General features: G+C 38.2%; 2 protein-coding genes across 5 annotated transcripts in view; one reads left to right on the plus strand and one right to left on the minus strand.

The window, feature by feature from the left end:
* The window catches only part of Sol1, a 458,110-nt gene that overhangs the window by 152,957 nt on the left and 283,708 nt on the right, over window positions 1–21,445 (plus strand). The gene's annotated exons all lie outside the window — the stretch shown is intronic.
* LOC141389736 (fatty acyl-CoA reductase wat-like) overlaps window positions 1–21,445 on the minus strand; it is an 87,591-nt gene that overhangs the window by 20,225 nt on the left and 45,921 nt on the right. Inside the window, exons 2-7 of the mRNA XM_073961722.1 lie at window positions 15,425–15,537; window positions 15,109–15,357; window positions 2,801–3,062; window positions 2,538–2,739; window positions 2,224–2,466; window positions 1,905–2,162 (exon numbers count right to left, since the gene is read on the minus strand). Of these exons, the coding sequence (XP_073817823.1) occupies window positions 1,905–2,162; window positions 2,224–2,466; window positions 2,538–2,739; window positions 2,801–3,062; window positions 15,109–15,357; window positions 15,425–15,537 (1,327 nt within the window). The remainder of the gene's footprint in view (window positions 1–1,904; window positions 2,163–2,223; window positions 2,467–2,537; window positions 2,740–2,800; window positions 3,063–15,108; window positions 15,358–15,424; window positions 15,538–21,445) is intronic.

The raw sequence follows: 21,445 nt of genomic DNA on the forward strand, positions 1-21,445 counted from the left end.
CACCGAATTGGCTGAAATTTGGTATTTAAGTCTTTATTTAGCGTATAAAACTTTCCATATGACATTGGTCGGTATAGGTCCTTGCCTTTATATAACCCCCATAGAACGGTACCTCCCTATTTACGTAATTCTAAAGGATGTGACGTCAATATCCCACGGAAATGACTGATTTTTTTTTTTTTTTATTTAGTCTGGTTTTTTTATTTAGTCTTCCTCTTAATTTTTGGTATTTTTTAGGTTTTAGCCACATTATCTTACCGAAATATCGGAAATTGGGTAATTAGTCTTCTTTGAGTCTAAAAACTTTCCGCAGGCATTTGTCGGTATAGATCGACGAAATTTGCTGAAATGTGGTATTAGTCTTCTTCATAAACGAAATGAAACTAATTGTTCCATTTTACTTCAATATAACTCGTGGTGGAGGGTATAACAAGTTCGGCCCGCCCGAACTTAACTCAGTTCATCCTTTTTTTTTTTTTTTTGAGTGTAGTTACATTTTCGTGCCTAATTTGTTGTTAATTGGAATTTTATGTTCCCAGAAGATAGAAAAGTTACTTGCAAAAAACTATTGGAAAATTTTATGTATTTCGATGTTTTTTTTTTGCAAATTAATGGACCGAGATTGCATTTGGTATTGCGTGTTATCAAAGGATTCGAAAGCACAATTAGGAAAATTTATGTATTGGACCAAGTTTTGGAAAGAACGACCATGACGCCACATGTGAGCTCTTTTAAAGGGGTTTGCTACTTTCAGTGGGTAGAAAACCTCCACGAGGAGCATTTTCAATACAAAGAGAAATTATTAATTTTCAATATTAGAGAATTAAAAAAAAAGAAAGGGAAATTCGTTTCTATTGGCTTCAAAACAGACCGGTGGGGTATAAAAAGATCGGCCCGGCCGACCTCAAATCGTTCTAACTAGTTTTCAGTATATTCGACAATGGTTATATAGATATCGACACTTCCAAATAATAGTATGCTAAGTCTTAAAAGTGAGTTTTGCAGGAGAAGCTCTCAAAGTTTGGAAACTTTTTTGAACTTCAGTACTATGCTAAGTCAATACTTGTTTATAACTTCTGTTCGGATTGACCGATCATTACCAAAATTAGACAGAATTTAAGTTAAAGGATGTTCGACACCTCCAAAAAATAGTTTGCTAATTCTGAAAAGCGAGTTTTGCAGGACAAGCTCTAAAAGTTTGGAAATTTCTTTGACCTTCAATACTATGCTAAGTAAATATTTGTTTATAACTTTTGTTCGGATTGTCCGATCATTACCAAAATTTGACAGAATTTAAGTTAAAGGACGTTAAATATAAAAATGTAAAGAACTTGAAAACATGCTAAGTCGACTTAGCATACTATTGTTTGGAGGTGTCGATATGTGCATCACATATTATTACCATAAATATCTCTCATTATTCCGAACAAGTTTACAAAAAATTCCGTTATTAAAACCGACTCTAAACAAGCTAATTTTTATACAAGTACCATTACAAAACTTAAAGGCTTGACAATCACATGAAGTTTATTCGCTTACTAAAACTTTCCTAGTTACGGCGCTAGAACAAAAGCCAGATTCGTGAACGGAAAATGTTTAACGGAAAATGTGTTTGCGCGTAAATATGAAGATCACAATGTTGAAGTTGACGAATTCCATGTGGGGGCAAAAAACCATGAAGAGAGTATTATGAACCCGAAATAACGTCAAACGGGGATAAAAGCTATTTTCTAAACAAAATAGGGGGACAATCAAAAAAATCATCATGTCAAAAAATAATTCTCCTCCTTGAGTTCAGATTCGTATCACATTCTTGTTGGACATATTCAATCAAAATTTTTGTCAATTAATTAACACGTATTACCTTCCATAATTCTATAAAAAAAAACAATGTTAATACTCACTTTCTGAGCAACTTCTTGGCTTGTGGTATTGTCGATGGATCCTCTTTGGCCAAAAAGCGACGTAATCCGAACAAACTGTTATAAAAATATTTACTCCAATCCAGACCGGCCATATCGAAATTATATATTCGGCGATCATCTGAAGTCATTATTTTCCATAGATTTTTGGTGTTGGTGGTGTCAAATGTAAAGTTGCTTTGCAAAAAATAACGCAATAAATTGCATTGCTTGTGGATTTTCTTATAGGCTTTTGTCATTCTGCAAAAAAACAAAACGATTCGATTAAATCAAAATCGAAAAATCCATATGAAACTCTTACCTTGGTTTCTTGCCCATCAGCAGTAGCATAAAATCAATAAAATATCCCGGCAAAATGTGATAAATTAGAATTAGGAAATGATAAGCATAGGCATTTTGGGCGAACAATAAAAATGGATACCATATCATGCTGGCTAAGGGTATTTCGCCACCATGCTCTTCCACAAATCGCTTATAAGCACCCCAGTGTAGAGTATTCGAACGATCGGGTACCAAATTGTAAATGGGTGGATCACTGGAAGGTCTACTTAGAGAGAGAGAGAATGCATTAATAAAGGTATTGCTATTCTTTGCCAAATCTGATTTCGAACTTACATTTGTTTCACTGCAGTCCCTGTATACCATGAACAGGCCAGCATCATGTTGGCACAAAAATCCACCGGCACCAAACCAGCTTCCTGATTGGGGTTGCCATACATTACACGCAGCACACCATAGGCAGCGCCATATAAAACACTCATGGGTCCATATAAATTATCAATCCAACCGGGAACAGGTTCGGCACTTGTAGGCAGAACTGCAAGGAGAAGCTTGTGTTATATAGTTCATTATCATAACTAAGTACGGACTGTACTCACTTATTCCAGGTCTAAATATGCAAATGGGTAAATTACTGCCATACCTCAAGACAGCCTCTTCAGCCAATGATTTTGTATAACAATAAGTGTTGGGAAATTTGCCCACCAAATCAACTTCCATACGATCAAATTTCTCATTTCCCAATATTTGTTTAATGGAAAGTAAATCTTCGCTAGTGATACCCAAGTGTTCGACATAGAAACGTTCTTCGCCATGTAAAGCCAAACAATTGGCAAAGGCAGAGGAGACATGTACAAAAGCCTAAAGGAAAGAAGGGAATAAAAAAGCAAAAGTTACGGCGATTAGTTGATTTGTTATTCACCACAGATCAAAACCCATAGCTCATTGATTACAAATAAAGATGTTATCGTATAATTTCTTTCCTTCCCCTTTGTTTTTCACGTTGACATGTGTAAATTCTAAGGTGCAGGTAATTAAGCGTGTGTGCTTTCATTCACTTATTGCTACCTGTTGATGACATTTGGAGAATATAAATGAGTTGCTAGAAAATAAATATGATTGCATCGATTTAAAGATATTATATTTGCAAATAGCCTAAGCTATGTTTATAAACGTTTATTTTCACATGATCAAGTTTTCAAATAGCATTCTTGTCAAAAAGTTTAAAGCATAGGATTTATACGTTCTTGTCCCTTTGGATATTTTGAAATCAAATAAAAATTATTATGGCAAACAAATTAAAAACGAGAAAAAAGTATCAGTCGGCTTTGCTCTCGGCCTATGTGAAATGGAACTTTCACCTACGGTCCGATCGAATGTATTTATGGTATTTTCATTATTTTGTGGCCTTTGAACTTGACGACGAAAATATGGATTAGGACTAAAGTTCAAAAGCGTTGCAGAGGAGGTACTTAAAGAAAATTACCGAAATAGTCCATTATGGAAGTGGATCCTACTTTGCAAGTCATATCTTTTCGATAGATATCGCGCTAGTATGACTAGTGGCATTTCAGTGGGTCATCGTATAACTTTTGGACCAGTATGCCAGTAAGCATGGACTTGTTCACGGAAAACGTAATACAGCTGTAAGCAGGACAACAACGAACAGCATCGGTATACATTTCCAAAGGATCTTCGGACAGACCATAAACTGCACTTAGACACAAATGTTTGTGGAGGAGGTTACTTAGGGTACTTATTATATTAGGAGATCCAAAGTTTGAACCAAATTTGTTCAAGAGATATCGTGCATATATCGTGGCACAACAAAAATCAAAGAGATTCGAGAGCTGGTCCTAAACTGAAGTTTTCCCAAATTACCCACCATATTTTTGCTGACAGCTAAATACCCTTAGTAGGGTAATGATTTTTTACTATTACGAATGTACTTTTGCCTATTAATGACTAAAAACGTTTATTCCAATTAAATATAGATTAACCTTCTGCACCAACCTCTTTGAAATTATAGTTTTCAAGATATAACATATTTAAAAAGTAGGCGTAGTCCAATATTACATACAACCCCATTGCCTCCCAAAATATATGCTGAAACCGATATAATCATAAGTTTGGCTTATACATTGTAACGTGGTTTTCTCGTCGGCTGGGGTAACTTCAGTCGCGCCCACAACCACCAAACCTTACGAAATGAAAAGACTAGTTTTCTCCCTTTCCTGGGGGCTATATCGGGGATTTATTAATTAAATACTAATTTACAATCTACTTGTGTATAAATGCGATAAGAATGAATTCAATGGGTATATATTTGGATTAATAGTTTGTGTAAGTATTATACAGACTCCCTGGGCTTGGGCAGGTGAGGAGCTCGTGTTGAATTAGCGGGTTATTCTTCGGGGAAACGGTGTGGTTTGTGTTCGGGTGTGAATGATGTATTCGGTTGTAGATGATCTGGAAGACGTCGTATTTCGGTGTTCGGCTGCAGATGGTCGGGAAGACGATAAATTCGGTGTTAGGCAGCAGATGATCGGGAAGACGATGAATTCGGTGTTGGGCTGCAGCTGATCGGGAAGACGATGAATTCGGTGTTCGGCTGCCGATGATCGGGAAGACGGTGAATTCGGTGTTCGGCTGCAGATGATCGGGAGACGAAGTATTTGGTGTTCGGCTGTAGATGATCGGGAAGACGATTTATTTGGCTGTTGATGTTCGGGAACACGGCTTCGGGTGTTGACGCTCGGGTATCGCTGTTCGGGAAGACGATATGTACGGTGTTCGGATATTGACGCGATGAATTCGACGCTCGGTTGTTAGTCTAGAACTACGGTTTAGTTTCTACAGTGTACTACTATTACTCAAACAGTGGAACAGATGACCCGAAGGCCCTATAGAACTGAAAAACCCGAAGGTCCAGTGCCGAATCGAACAGATGACTCGGAAGCCCTGTAGAACTGAAAACCCCGAAGGTCCAGTGCCGAATTGAACAGATGACCCGAAGGCCCTGTAGAACTGAAAAACCCGAAGGTTCAGTGCCGAGTGGAACAGATGACCCGAAGGCCCCGTAGAACTGAAAAACCCAAAGGTCCATTGCAAATTATTATCTACCACAATTTAATGGGTAGCTTCCAAAAGTATTCCCAACTCGGTAACACCAAGGCGTACGTTGGCGGATTTAGAACAGTCTTTAGTTCCAACCCGTGTAGCTAACTCCCTGCAGTAGCCAGCTCACCATTTGCCTCCAAAACTGAAATACTTCAATAACTAGGAGTATGAAGCGAATGAGAATTAATAGCCGTAGGCAGTGACAAAAATACATTGTATGGTCTATTACGGCGTGAGTGTCAGATAGAAACAATGTATCGTGGAGTGTTGTCAAAGCGCTGTTTACCCATGACTGTAAGGGGTTTCTTGGTAGTAGTTGTTGTGTTATGTACTTGATCATATTGTCACGTTACAACATATAGCGTTTAAAGGAAAGGCATGCAGAAGGTACCCCACCTCTTCCGAAATTCATAAAATATACATAACAACGGCAAACCTTGAGCTTTTCCTGCAAATATCATGGAAGTCGGTTCAGTAGTATTGGAAATATAACATATTTAAAAAAAACCGACTAAAGAAGTACCTAGATTGTAGATAAATCCGTAAATTTTTAAACCGATACATGCGTAATTTTTGCAAATGTAGCGTTTTTTTTTAAAAATATCGAATAGGGGAGGTTCCCCGCCCCCTCTGGAATTCAATAAAATATGTAGCCTGTTGTCGGGGGCCATCCCTGTACATTTAAAGAAAATATGTTCAGTTTTTTTTGTAGAAAAAAAATTAATTGAAAATTTAAGAAAGTGGGCGTGGTAAAATGTTCTTTCAATAAAACCCTAAGTTGGGTTATGACGACATTTAATTTTTATACCCTCCACCATAGGATGGGGGTATATTAAGTTTGTCACTACGTTTGTAACTACTCGAAATAATCATTGTAGGCCCCACAAAGTATATATATTCTTGATCAGCGTGCAATTCTACATCGATATAGCCATGTCCGTCCGTCTGTCCGTCTGTGGAAATCACTCTAGCGTCCGAACGGATTGCCGTATGTTGATGAAATTTTGGGAAAATATGTTATATTTACGTAGGACTTTTTAAGATATTTGGCCCATTTTACCACTGAATTGGTTGTAATTTGGTACTTTGTGTCTCCAGAGGCCAAAAAATATTCCTACCAAAAGTTAGGTTATATAGGTCCACGTTTTGGTAAAGCCCCCACATAAGGCCCCTTATAAAGTACGCGTCATTTTAATATATTTTGAATGTATTAGATCCATTTGACCAAAGAATCGGTTGTAACTTTGTATTTTGTGTTTCCAGAGGCTAAGAAACATTTCTACCATAAAATGTTTATATAGGTCCACGTGTTGATATAGCCCCCATAATACAATATCTCCCGATTTTCGATATATTGAACGTTTTAGCCTCATTATCACACCGAGATGGCTGAAATTTGGTATTTAGTCTTCTTTGGGCGTATAAAACATTCTCCCAGAAATTTTTAGGTATATGTAGGTCAACGCCATCATATAGCCCCCATAGAACGGTACCTTCCGAATTTCGGTATTTTGAAGGTTGTGGCCACCACCACCGAAATGGCTGAAATTTGTGGTGGAGGGTATAAAAAGTTCGGCCCGACCGAACTTAACGCTTTTCTTACTTGTTATTCATAAATATATGGCGTTTTTGTAAATATGGCAAAGGGAAGTACCACGCCCCTTCAAAAGTCAAGAAAATACGCATCCTATTTTCACCGGGGGCCATCACTGTACATTCCCTCAAAAATTTAGGAAAATCGGTGCAGTAGTTTTGTAGATGTAACATATTTTAAAAAGTGGACGTGGCCAAGTCTTTGAGTCCTAAAAAAGTAGGTAAGATCGGAGACACAACCACAATTGTCTCGCAAATTAATTTCCAAACCGATGCATTCGTAATTATTGTAAATATTGCATTTTTAAAAAGAAAATAGGGTATATATTTCACCGGGGGCCATCCCTGTACATTCCCTGACAATTTCAGGAATATAGGTTCAGTAGTTTTTGTAGAAAATATTAAAATTGAAAATTGAAAAAGTGGGCGTGGTCAAATGTTGCATAAAAACCTAAGTTAGGTTATGATGAAAATTTCAACAAAAGAAATTTCCAAAACGGTCCAGCCCATCTCATCTGATGCCATTACCAACGAACGACATTTGATTTTTATTTATATAGATATTCAGCATGGGTGCCGCCGTGGTGCAATGGTATGCACACCAGCCTTGCACGCTAAAGGTCGCGGGTTCAATTCCCAGGCCAGGCAACATACAATTTTCAACGTTGGTAAAATAACCCTCAGTGATGTTGGCGACATTTCCTGAGTATTTCAGCCATGTAAAACTTCTTTACAAGTGGTGTCTTAAGACACGCCGTTCGGACTCGGCAATAAACAGTAGGTCCCATATCATTGAGCTAATAAGAATCGGGGTGCACTCATGATATGAGAGAAGTCTCCCTTGTCCCATCTGGCATTTTTGTGGAACAATTATTATTCACCACAAAAATTACAAGATCTGCTCAAATTGAGCAAAATTTTTGGGAAGATAAGCAATAGAACTGGCGAAAAATTAATGGCACTATCAATGGTATCGACTGTTTTGTTAATACAATATCGATAGATAGTTTTCCTATCGATATTATGGGGATAAAAGCCCCTAACCTAAAAGTCTTTTCAAATTAATAGAAATTAAGCTGCTTTTCGATTTTGTGGATTTGAGAGAGTAGTTGTGAAAAAGCTGTGGTCCTGTTTCTGAAAAAAGGTTTTATTTCATTTTTGTGTAATTTTATTAATTAAAAGCAATTGTTTTTTCCCTTTGTATTTCTGTGAAGTACTTGTGCAAAATGTCAACAAAAGAATCGATATTTCCGCCATTTTTATTTCCAAATTAATGGTTAATATGTCATAACGATGATATAGAGAGCTATCGATAATTTGAAATGAAATATCGAAAATATCTAACGTTGGGATTATCGATAGTTTGCCAGGTCTAGCCCACACCGTCGATTTCTGTTTTGTTTCCGGCTCATACTCATGGATCAATGAAACGTCGACTATGACGATCTTACTGAGTACGTTTAAAAAATGTCAAACTTTCCAATGAAAACGTCAAAGTATTGCCATGGTAGAAACTTATGTAGTAGCCCTCGTATTGAATGACAATAGTGAATTTTTTATTTCAAATATTGAAGTAGAGTGGGTGGGGATGTTTTTATAAAATCTTTGTAGTACAATATCATCTTTTAGAAGCAATTCCAACTTTAGTCTAGATAAAAAATATTTAAGCTTTTCCACAAACTTTCAGTCTAAGAAAAAATCTTAAGTGCACAATTGTTGTTAATTAATGCACTTATAGTGCAGACTATAAACGACTTTTTGTAATAGCAATGTTGTCGTACATTAAATTTTCTAATCATATCTCTTATATAACGAAATAATTTGTGTTTTAAACATTCATATTTTAATGGCTTTGATCAAGTGTATGTGTTAGCCCACTCAATGTCTTCCTTTACATGGTAATCTACAAATATTTAATGTCTTGCTATAAAGAAAAAATTACTAAATGATAAGCAACTGACAACCATGACAATTCCACATATAATCTCGAAGTACTGTATAATTTACATACGGCGATGCCAGCTTGACTCTAAATGTGAAAAAACGAAGCCTGTTGATATACATATCGCTCATTTACTCAAAGAGTGACACATCTCGAAAAATCAAGTTTCGAGAAAAACGCGTTTTAAGTTGGCGATTGAAATTTGACTTCCCAACTTAAAAAGATTATTACACAAAAATTAAAATAACTACTTGGACCATATTTTGCAAACAGATAGCCAGCTACCAGTGCTAAATTGCTGTGCATGATCGAGCATGATTTGATGTGTTTTAATACTTCATAAACTCAAAAACTCTTGTGTTGAATTTTGCGAAACTCGTAGTAAATGAGCTGTAGCTCGTCGAGCTTTAGAGATATCAGCATGAAAATTTGACACAAGATAAAGTAGAAGTGGTAGAAAAAATAGAAATTGCTAACTCAGAAAATGCATTTTTTGAGTTATGTCACTCTTTGAGTAAATGAGCGATATGATAGTAGCCGTCTTAACTAAAGAAAATAAAATTGAACAAATCTACACATTAAAACAAAAACACAAAATTATGCAATGGAAAAGTTTTGTGATTTTTCTTTAAACACTTGTACTGTTTTTCTTTATATAATAAAACAATTTTCAACTCTCCCTCTCTCTATTACTCTCCACAATGCATTGGCAAATTGTTGGAAAAATCTAGTTTTGTAAGTCCATCTATTTTCATTGCCTGTCCATTGTTTATATACGCGCTTGGCAAACACATGGTGGATGCTACATTTTGGTAGCTTAGCGTGTTACCATGCTAACTGAAATTAACATTAATACCAAAATTTGTTTAAAAATCTAACAAGTAAAATAGAATCAGTCGGCTTTGCCGACATCTTTTATCTATTGACAATATCGAATTGAATACCGGCTACGCAACCGAGGGCTGATTATGTGGCCCATTTTTGGACGTATGAATTTGGGAACAAAATATATTTGGATTAAAACTCAAATGTGTTACAGAGGAGGTATCGGAAAGGTATAGACCATTTTGGAAGTGGATCTTATTTTGGAAGTCATTTCTTTTCGATAGATAGCGCGACCACCAGCCATTTCAGTTGGTCACTGTATAGCTTTGAGGTTTTGGGCCGCTATGCCAAGTAGCATGGACTTGTCCACGAAAAAACATAATATCCGTGTAAATGGGACCACAAGGAGTAACATTGGTACACATTTCCAAAGGATTTTCTAACAGTCCATAAACTGCACTTAAACAAAAATTTTGAACTTTTGTGGGGGAGATATCCCTAAGGAGTGGACCGATATAGTCCATACTCGAACTTTATCTAAGATTCGCCAAATATTAAAATGTGCAAAATATGGTTAAAATCGGTTATCAGCTTTGAGAGCACTATGAGCAACATTTTAGAGAAAAGTTTTGAATTTGTGTAGGGGAGGTACCGGAAAGTGCGGACCGATATGGATCATATTCGAACTTAAAATAGGTTTGGACAAAAAATTTCGAAGGCCAAATTTTGGACCGAATCGGCTCATCCCTTCGAGACTTATCATGCGCTCCAGCCACTACGTATGGCGCTATAGATATTTTTTACACCTTTTTCACCTTTCTCAGGAAGTGAAAACTGAACGTTTCCGAAATTTTGTGTAGAAGGTACCCAAAGGAGTGGTCCGACAGAGTTCATATTGGAATTTCATCTATGTCTGGTAGAAATTTCACGATGAGCAACGTATGGCCCAAGAGTTATTCGGCACAGAATTCTGCGAACATTTTCGAACTATTGTGTGGACAAAATATTACGAAGGCCAAATTTTGGACCAAATCTGTTCATCCGTTCGAGAGTTATCTTGCGCTCCAGTCAGCCAGACAGACGGAGTATGTTGCTAAATCGACTCTAAATTGTCTGCAACGGATTTCAACCAAACATACTTGGTTTGGCACCATTATTTCTCGTTAGTCTAAGGACTGAGGCTATAAATAGAGGATTTTTAAACAGGAACCTTTCGGAATTCTGCTATCATCGACCATGACATTCAACTCTGATCTCACCTCTGCCGTTCATGTGGTGAACAGAGTGGGCGATATTTATATATTACTCGCGAGGAAAAAGGTTCTGTCAAATACGAGTTCAGCCTTTCACAAATGACATCAGGAAATGTACCTGATGCCAAGGTGGTACAATCATCCGTTTCCCTGTTTCACTCTAACTGACTTAAACTTGTTGTTCTTGAATTCCTCGTACGACTGGAGTCCAAACATTTAGTTGATTACTTAACGTTTTAAACCTGGCCGGAGGGTTGTCTGTTCGATGCCCTCAAATAATGTGGAGGGCTTGAAAGCCATAAATGCTTTTGACCATCATCACTGTTCTATCACAAGTCTTCCTCTGTTGAGTTCTTGTGATCTACTGATTACGGAACCCATGTTGTTGATCGGCATTGGATAGTTCATTTCTGACACTGGGGAGGACTAAAGGCCTGGGTACATAAGCTGCCTCGCCTGGTTGTCTTGCTTTCCTGCTTCATATCTGACATAACATAAAATAAAAGAATAAAGAAGGCCGAGCCAATTTCGAACTAGGTTGCCCTTTTCTTCTTTATTCCAAAGACGTATAGCAATAAAGACCCGAACAAATGCATTTTCCAAAAACATATGCTAATAGTTCCACATTTTGGTTACAGATGGCTACACAACACACTGGAATTGATAACAGCAATGCCAATCGTTTTTGATTCCCATTTCTCGCGGCAGAAAACATTAACGTCGTGTTTTGTGGCTGAAATTTATTTCTTCACTATTTCTTATTTTTTATTTAATAAAAAAACAAAAGTCAACGCCGTAAAATTTGAATTTTAATGTTTTTCTTGTCAATATTCCAATGAGTAACAGTTTTCGTTTAACAGAATGTTGCTATGATATCGTAGCAACAGAGGTTAACTCCCTCTACAGTTAATTTTTCACAATTGACTTTTCCTATCTTATAATATTGACATCTTTGTTTATTCTTTTATTTTTGCTATGTCAGAAATGAAGCAGGCAAGCAAGGCAACCAGGCGAGGCAGATTATGTACCCAGGCCTTTAGTCCTCCCCAGCGTCAGAAATAACAATCCAATGCCGATCAACAACATGGCTTCCGTAATCAGTACAGCACGAGGACTCTACAGAAGAAGACTTGTGATAGAACAGTGATGATGGCGCTTGACAAAAGCATTAAAGGCTGCCAAGCCTTATGTACCCAGGCCTTAAGGCCTCAGGGGTCTTTACTACGGACGACAAAAGTGAAATCGGTCTGTACGATTCACCTTTGCTGCCATCTTTGCCTGGCTTCCGTAGCGGGACCACCCTGCACATTTTCCAGACTTCGGGAACGATGTGAGTGGCTAGCGACAGGTTAATAACTCGAGAACTTTTACCATAGAGATTCCATCAAGACCCAACGCTTTAAATTATTTAACGTTCCTGATGACATTTGCAACATCACCCATTGTTCATCCTCAGCAACAAGGGATCTAATGCGATGTAGTACTCGCCCTGTCACTTCCGGAGTGCTCCACAAACTGTCGATTCAAATTACTTGCTCACCTCTTCGGATCAGTTAGCATAACATCGTCAAACGTGGCTGAGATCCTATATTCTAAGGGTTCGAGTGTGACTTAACCGTTGCCCAGAATTCACCTGTTCCTGTTGCAACTCTTCAGATGATATAACCACTTGTTTAGCTTATGCCCACCGACCAACCTGTTAACTTCCAGTGTCAGCTCACTAACTCTGGGGAACTGGGGTTTGGTCTGCTGTGAAGTTTGGTCTCATTTCGGATATGGCGGCTGCAGCTGGGATGATGTCCCGGAGCGTGTTTTCTGCTACCCGAACATCAGAACGGTTGGCAGATCTCTGAAGAGAGAGATTAGGGAACTCTCTGAAACTAGGTCAAATAGCTTTGCCATTATGGATGAAAATGCGGCGATCAGAGATGATGAAATCGGGCGGTCGGCTAATGGAGACAATTATGGGGAGATGGTTTGACCAAAGAAAAACAATGGGTTGTCAACTAACGTAATTTGTCAGACAGGGTTACACTATGGTTTTGTCTGGCGAACTTTGACACTCTCCGCTAATTTCATCGATCTGAACTCAGAGTCCTTCTTCACAATGGTAAATTATCAGATCCTTTTGAGGTCAAAACAGGGGTAAGACAAGGATGTATTCTGTCACCTATACTTTTCATTCTTGTCATCGATGATGTAATGCGTTCAGCTTTGAATGGCAGACGTGGAATCCAGTGGACGCCGTTTAAACACCTGGAAGACTTGGAATACGCTGATGACGTATGTCTTCTGAGCCAAGTAACTAGTCACCTGCAGGAAAATATCAACTCCATTAAAAATGAGTCGCGTTCAGTCGGGCTCGAAATCAACATCTCAAAAACTAAATCCATGCCGGGAGGCTATGGAGCGAATTCGGATTCACACATCCGCATTGACAATGTTGACATCGAAAGGGTGGAAAAATTCAATTACCTTGGTAGCCAAATAACGATAAAGGGTGGAGCTGAAGAAGACATCAACGCTCGATTAAATAAAGCAAAGGCTGCTTTCGGCATGCTTCGGCCTATTTGGAGATCTCGACAAATATCAACACACACCAAACTTCGCATATATAATTCGAATGTGAAATCTGTGCTTCTTTACGGATGCGAAACCTGGAAACGTACTAGTTCAATTGACGGCCGTCTACAAAGTTTTGCAAACAAATGTCTGCGGCAAATTTTAAACATTTGGTGGCCGAACCGAATACGAAATGCTGAACTATTGAACATCGCCAATCAAATTGCAGCTCCCGTTGAGGTTTGTCAACGGAAATGGCGCTGGATAGGCCACACGCTACGAAGACCTGTAGAAAACATTGCTCGTCAAGCGCTTCGGTGGAATCCCCAGGGAAGAGGCCGACGTGTTGGTGCGCCAGCTAAAACTTGGAGATGGTCGATCGACGCAGAACTACAAGCTGCAAACTATTCATGGAACGACGTCAATCAAGCATCGCACAACAGAGTTCGATACAAAAGAATGGTTGAGACCCTATGCTCCACAGGGAGTGAAGGATAACAGAAGAAGAACTCAGAGTCCATAGCAATTAAATTGCAAATAGGATGCATTTTCGGGGATTGAAACAACAACGGCTGGTCTTAATGCTGGCGAGTCGTGCACTCAAATTACGACCTGACCTATTTAATGTTGGTCGTAAAATCTAAAGTAATGCTAGTGCTGTTTTACGAATTTTTAAGCCACTATGACTACCCATTCAACGGCAGTAGCTACTTTGAAAAGCCTAACATGAAAAGCTCATAAAAAACACATTCAAACACTTTCAACTATTTGCCTGTTTTTCATTAGATGTCTTATGTGTCTCAGCTTCAGCTCGTCTGCTACCGCAACTTTGTGAAAAAGATTGCGTTACGTGATTATTATTGTCTTTTGGAGGGGTTTTCTTTTTTTTGCACTCAGCCGGTTTTCATAGATAATGTGAGACAGCGTAACTGGTATAGTTTTATTTTAAGTGTAAGTAGATATGTAAGTACGATACCCACAATTTTAGTCGTAGTGTAATGTGCTGCACAAACATTACCGCGGCAGTTTGTGATTTGTTGCTGATCACATTTTAACTACCCGGTTATTATGTTGGCACACATGTTTTTTGCTGACTTGACTGGTTCGATCAGTTGTAGTAACCCGAAAACCTACATTTCCACTAGACAGCCTAGCAGCTGTTTGTTTCAAATGTTGTGTGGTCAAACGTGCAATCCCTCTATGCTAAATTGATGAGTAGTTTGTTGTGTCGCGTGCTTTAAAGCATGTGACTGACACTTAAACCGGTCTTTATGCGGAAGTTATTATAGCAGCAACTTAATGTAATTCATTGACTTTATAGTTGGTAAAGTTTTGAATATTTATAAGCGATATAATAAATATTCATATTTGAACGTACAAATGTATGTATATATTTAATTAAATGCGAAGCAAAGTGTGAACGTTTATGAATGAAATAGAAACTTAAATTACAATTGCGGGAGATGTGACAAAGTGGTTCAAATTTAAGTTTATAAAACCTTTTGACTTGGAATATTTTAAAGCCCATAATTAATCTATCCATACCTTGGGAATTGTTAAGATTTATGTGTTATAGCAAGTTTCTCATTCCTTTTTTCATAATTCTACTCACCTTCAAATGTTTCATATCATTTGCCAATTTTAACATATCAATTGTTGCCTGAACATTTATTTGTGTGGCATTACTTAGCGGTTCATTGAAACGCACTGTGGCCGCACTGTGTATGACAACATCTACATTTTCAATCAACTCTTGACGATCTTCATGTGAAATTCCCAAATTGGGTAGGGTGCAATCTCCAGCAATGGTTTTAATGAATTTCAAAGAATTCGGTCGAGCCGTGTGTAATTTTTCAAATACCTTTAAAAACAAAATGACGCATTTATTTATTTTTGCATTTATGTTTAAATACTGAATATGAACTTACAGGCTCTTTAAATATCTGTGCAAATCTTTCGCTAGCATCTTTACCAGATTTGGGACGGGCCAACACGTAAATGCACTGTACTTCAGTTGAACGTAACAGCTTCTCTATGAATACTGTAAGAACAAAAGAAAAAGGAAAATAATATTAAAATCAATAACAAAATAGATGATAACTGCATACAAAAAGTAAACAAAAAAATGTGACAAACACACTGAGAAAAAATAGACAAGTAAAAGGAAAATAAAACAAGTAAAAAAACGTTAAGTTCGGCCGGGCCGAACTTTTTATACCCTCCACCATAAAATATTCTGAACTAAAACGGAATAATGATTTTCTATCCTGTCCACAATTTGAGGCGGAGATATTCTGTGACCACTGATACCTAAATAAGATAAAACAAGTAAAAAAGTGTCAGCCGACAGATATATACCCTCAGGCAAAGTGAAGTGAAACTTTCACCTACGGACAGATCGAATGTATTTAAGGTATCTTCAGAATTTTGTGGCCCTTTTTGGACATTTGAACTTGCCGACAAAAATGTGAATTAGGAATTAACTGCACTAAGACACAAATGTTGAACTTTTGCCATTTTAGAAGTTAAACTAAATTTTGACAAAATATTAGGAGATCCAAAGTTTGGACCAAATTGGTTGCCTCATTCAAGTGATATCGTCCTAGCATTTTAGTGACATTTTAAAATATTGGGGAGAAGTACCGGAAGTTGTGGGCCGGTATGGCTTATCTTCGAATTTAAACTATGTTTGGACAAAATATAACGAAGACCAAATTTTGGACCGAATCGGCAGATCCGTTCGAGAGTTATCGTGCTCTTCGACCGCCACATATGGTGACATAGGCGGTTTTTACACCTTTCGGGCTGTTTTCCCTGGATAAATATGGACTTGCCCCTGAAAAAAACGTTTACCGTCGTAATGGAGGTAGCGAATGCAAATCGCTTCAAGTGAACTTATCCGAAATTTTGTGTGAGAGATACAAGAAGGGGTAGACAAATATAGTCCACATTCGAACCTGAGCTATATCTGGTAGATATATTAGGATGTGTAGAGTATGGACCAAATAGGTTACTCCCTTCAAGAGTTATCGTGGGCACAAATTTTTCCAAACATTTTTGAAGTTTTGTCGGCGAGGTACCTGAAGGAGTGAACCGATATGGCTTATCTTCGAATTTAAAATATGTTTGGACAAATATAACGAAGGCCAAATTTTGGACCGAATCGGCAGATCCGTTCGAGAGTTATCTTGCGCTCCAACCATGTCACACGGTGTCATAGGGGTTTTTTGCAACTTTCAGGCTATTTTCTCAGGAAGTATTGACTCGCCCCAGATAAAACCGTCGTAGGTGGGGGCGTTAATACAAGATGTTACAACAAAAACCGAAGCGATTCGAGAGCTGGTCCTAAACTGAACTTTTCCGAAATTTTGTGTGGGAGGTACCCGAAGGAGTTTACCGATTGAGTCCATATTGGAACCTCATCTACCAAATCGGTAACTCTCTTCAAGAGTTATCGTGCGCACAATTTTTCTGAACATTTTCGAACTTTTGTGGGGGAGGTACCGGAAAGAGTGGACCGATATAACCCATCTTCGAACATAAACTAAGTTTGGACAAAATATTACAAAAAAATTTGGACCCAACGGGCTCATCCGTTCGAGAGTTATCGTGCGCACCAGCCAGCCAGGACAGACAGATGGACGGACATTGCTAAATCGACTCTAAATTGCCTGAAACACATTTCGTCCAATATACTTGGGGTCTAAAACCATTATTTCGATGAGGCACATTTTGCCCGTATGAAAGTGTATATACCCTCGTTAGCATAAATGCTGAGGGGAGGTACCTGAAGGAGTGGACCTATATGGCCCATCATCGGACTTAAATCAAATCTGGACAAAATATTTCGATACCTAAAATTTGAACCGAATCGATTGATCCGTTCGAGAGTTATCGTGCGCACCAACCAGCCAGACAGACAGACGGACGGACGGACATTGCTAGATCTACTAAAAATTGTCTGAACGGATATCGTACAAACATACTTGGGGTCTAAAACCATTATTTCGATGAGGCACATTTTTGGTCTTATCAAAGTGTATATACCCTCTTTAGCCTAAAGGCTGAGGGTATAAAAATGCATATAGAAATGTGTCCAATCGGTTGGCAACCTTTTATGGGGATAAATTAAAGTGTGGACCTATGTTGATAATTGTCGTATTGCTGATACTTCGGTCAAAAATTGTAGTTACAATCCTCAAAATACCGAAAATCAGGATGTACCGTTATATGGGGGCTATACCAAAACATGGACCTATGTTGAAAATTTTTTTGGTGGAGAAGTTTTGTGACCACTGGGCACTTCAAATACCAAAAATCGGGAGGTACCGTTCTATGGATGCTGCACTAGAATGTGGACCTATGTTGATAGTTTCTGGTGGTGATGTTTTGGGTTCACTAGGAACCTCGACTTTCAAATTACAGGTAGTTCGGTCAAAAACTGTAACTTAAATCCTCAAAATACCGAAAATCGGGAGGTACCGTTACATGTTTGCCTTACCAAAACGTTGACCTATGTTGACAGTTTTTTATGGAGATGTTTTGTGATCCCTATTAACCTCAATTGTCAAATGTCAGGTAGTTTGGTCATAAAATGTAGCTACAATCTTCGAAATACCGAAAATCGGGAGGTACCGTTAAATAGGGAGGCTATACCAAAACATGAACCTATGTTGACAGTTTTCGGTGAATATGTTTTGTGACTAAATTACAGGTAGTTCGGTTAAAAATTTTAGCCACAATCGTCAAAATAAAGAAAATCGGGAGGTACCGTTATATGGGGGCTATACCAAAACATGGACTTATGCTGACAGTTTTTGGTGGTGATGTTTTGTGATCACTAGGAACCTCGACTGTCAAATTACAGGTAGTTCGGTCAAAAATTGTAGCTTAAATCTTTAAAATACCGGAAATCGGCAGGTACCGTTATATGGGGCTGTACCAAAACGTGGGCCTATGTTGACGGTTTTCCGTACAGATATTTTGGGACCACTGGGGACCTACATATGTTGACGTTTTTGGTGCTGCTATTTTGTAATCACTAGGAACCTCGACTGTCGAATTACAGGTAGTTCGGTCAAAAATTTTAGCTAAAATGCCCAAAAACCGAAAATCGGCAGGTACAGTTATGTGTAATAAAACGTGGATGATGATGTTTTGTGACAACTGGGAACCCTAAACGTGAAATTACGAGTACAAGTAGTTTGGTAAAAAATCTAGCTAAAATGCCCAAAATACCGAAAATCGTAAGGTACCGTTATATTGGGAATATACCATCTTCGAACTTGACCTGCCTATGGAAAAAATAGAGCGCTCTAGTTCAATTAATGCGAACGCTAGGGTGATTAACACAGACTGACTTGGCTAGATCGTCTTAGAATTTTATACTGATAAGTAATATATATACCTTATGTGGTCGAAAATGATTAGTACGATGTGTTGCAAACAGAAAAACAAACTTAAACTTAAAAACAAACCTCCATACTATGGTGGAGGGTATAAAAATAAAAAGTATCAGTCGGCTTTGCCGACAGAAATATGTATACCCTCATCCTCCGTGAGAATAAAATTATTTATTTAGAGTGTTTTCAGAATATTGTCGCCTTTTTATACATATTAACTTTCCGACAAAACTACGAATTTCGGTTAAAGCTCAAAAGTGATGCGGAGGTGGTACCTGAAGGAATGGACCGCATTGTTAATTTTGTGAGTCATTCCTTGCGATTGATATCACTTCCACCAGTCATTTCAGTTGGTCACCGTATAATATGGAGTTTTTGGACCATTACACTAGAAACCAAGCCCATGTTCCACGAAAAACATAATATCGCTTTAAATAGGACCACAAGGAGTACCTTCGGTAACAATTTCTAAAGCATTTTCGTATAGACTTTTAACTGCACTTAAATAAAACTGTTTGAACTTTAGTGATGGAGGTACCCTAAGGAGTGGACCAATATATCCCATTTTCGAAATAAAAATAAGTTTGGATAAAATATTACGAGATTCAAAATTTGGACCACCTTGGTTGCAAATATTTTTGAGCTTTTGTGGGATAGGTACAGGAAGAAGTGGCACTTCTTTCTTCCGAAAATATCATAAAGGCCAATCTTGTTTAGAATTTTCACTATTACAACATTTTCTTTAGTCTCATTACGATAGGACTTGCGGTTTCCAAGCTAAATCGTGAAAAGCTAATAAACCCAACAAATGTGAACACTGACCGCGATTTATTTAAAAAGCGCTCCGGTGATTTTTTTTTTTTTTTTTTTTTTTTTTTTGATTCATCTATGAACATTGCAGTTTCAGAATCCGGAAAAACTTCCCAGGTGTAAACATCTTCCATTTTATGTTGGTTCAGGCGCACCGTGGTAGATCGATAATCACGGTGTAACCACAGATCTACTGGAATTTGTTGAGTAGGCTTGGCAGGGCAATTGAAAAGTTGCAGTGTGTCGTGCAGGCTTGTGCCTCATGGTGGGCAGATCTTCTGCACGGTGTCATTGATCCTTGCCTTATAAGAATTCAGACGGCTGCACAATCCTCAGCGTAGTTGGACCTACACTACTCTGGATTCACGCGGCAGCGGACGCTTCTCAGATGCGATAGATGGGCGATAGTTCTCCGAACACCACATTCACACAATAGCTCCTTATTGTTTCTGCGATTGTGAATGGTATTTAAAACTGGTCGATATGCTTGTTGGTCTAGGGGTTCTCTCTTGTAACGTTGGACCTCTCTTTCTATATCACGAATATCCCTCCTGACTTGCCTGGGTGGTGGGGGAGGTCCTATCCGCAATATGGTGTTTGGATGGCTCTCACGGTAACACCCCAGTACTAGGGTTTTGGGTAGGGAAATCCCGCACCGGGAATTCCCGGGAATTCTCGGTTTTTTGGCTACGGGATTTTCCCGGGAAACAAAATCATATTTCCCGGGAAATCGGGAAATATATTTTTACATTTATCACAATTAATATTGAATGAATGAATAAACTAACCATAGAATTAATATTCGATTAGATTTTACAGAATCAGGAAATTACAAAAGATTTGGAAATAACTTTAATCTACAAAAGTGTTTTCAAGGAAAAAGATATAAGAGTCGCGCCAAAAACATGGACTATAAGGGCAGATTTTTATCCTGTTCCATTTAAGTTCGAAAGAATATTTTCTATTTTAAAGTCCCATTTTTATACCCTCAGTCTCTGTTCCGTCCGACAGGCTGGCTGGCTGGTGGCTATCGATATTTTTTTTTCAAACTTAGTTTAAGTTCGAAGATAGGCCATATCGGTGGTCCACTACTTCCGGTACCTCCCTCGTAAAAGTTAAACAATTATCGCTAAAATGGTGCGCATGACGACTCTCAAAGGGAGTAACCGAATCGGTTATAATTTTGCATATGGTAATATTATATCGAGTCCACTACTGCGTGTACTGCCCACACAAAATTCGGAAAAAGAGAAGTTTAAGAGATTCTCTCGGATCGATTTGTAATTTGTTTCAGCAGTTTGTCTTTACGGCCCCCTTTACGATGATACAAATTTTAATGTCATAAAGCTCCAAGAAACCTTGACGGCAAAGAATTAAATGGAAAATTGGCAAGATAACTCCCGCAGGAAGTTTCTGATTGGACCAAACTTTGCACATCGTATTATTTCATCTATTCATGTATCAGGTAGGAATATGGACTATATCGGTCCAGCCCTTCGGGTACCTCCAACATAAAATTTAGGAAAAGTGCAGTTTATTTAGGATAGTTTTAAACAATTTTCCAAAAAATTCTACTTGAAGGCCTTGTTACGACGGCGCAACTTTTTTTGGGAGTGCAAGTACAGTCTTCTTGAGGTAAAGGCCCAAAATCTCAAAAAAAGCCTGCCGGTACCAACCACATTGGAAATCTCCCACACTATCCCTTTTAAATGTTTGGCAACATGTTTTGTATGCGGC

Source organism: Musca autumnalis, unplaced genomic scaffold (genome assembly GCF_047663935.1).
Source record: "Musca autumnalis isolate F117 unplaced genomic scaffold, ASM4766393v1 scaffold_1, whole genome shotgun sequence".
NCBI classification, from domain to species: Eukaryota; Metazoa; Arthropoda; class Insecta; order Diptera; family Muscidae; genus Musca; species Musca autumnalis.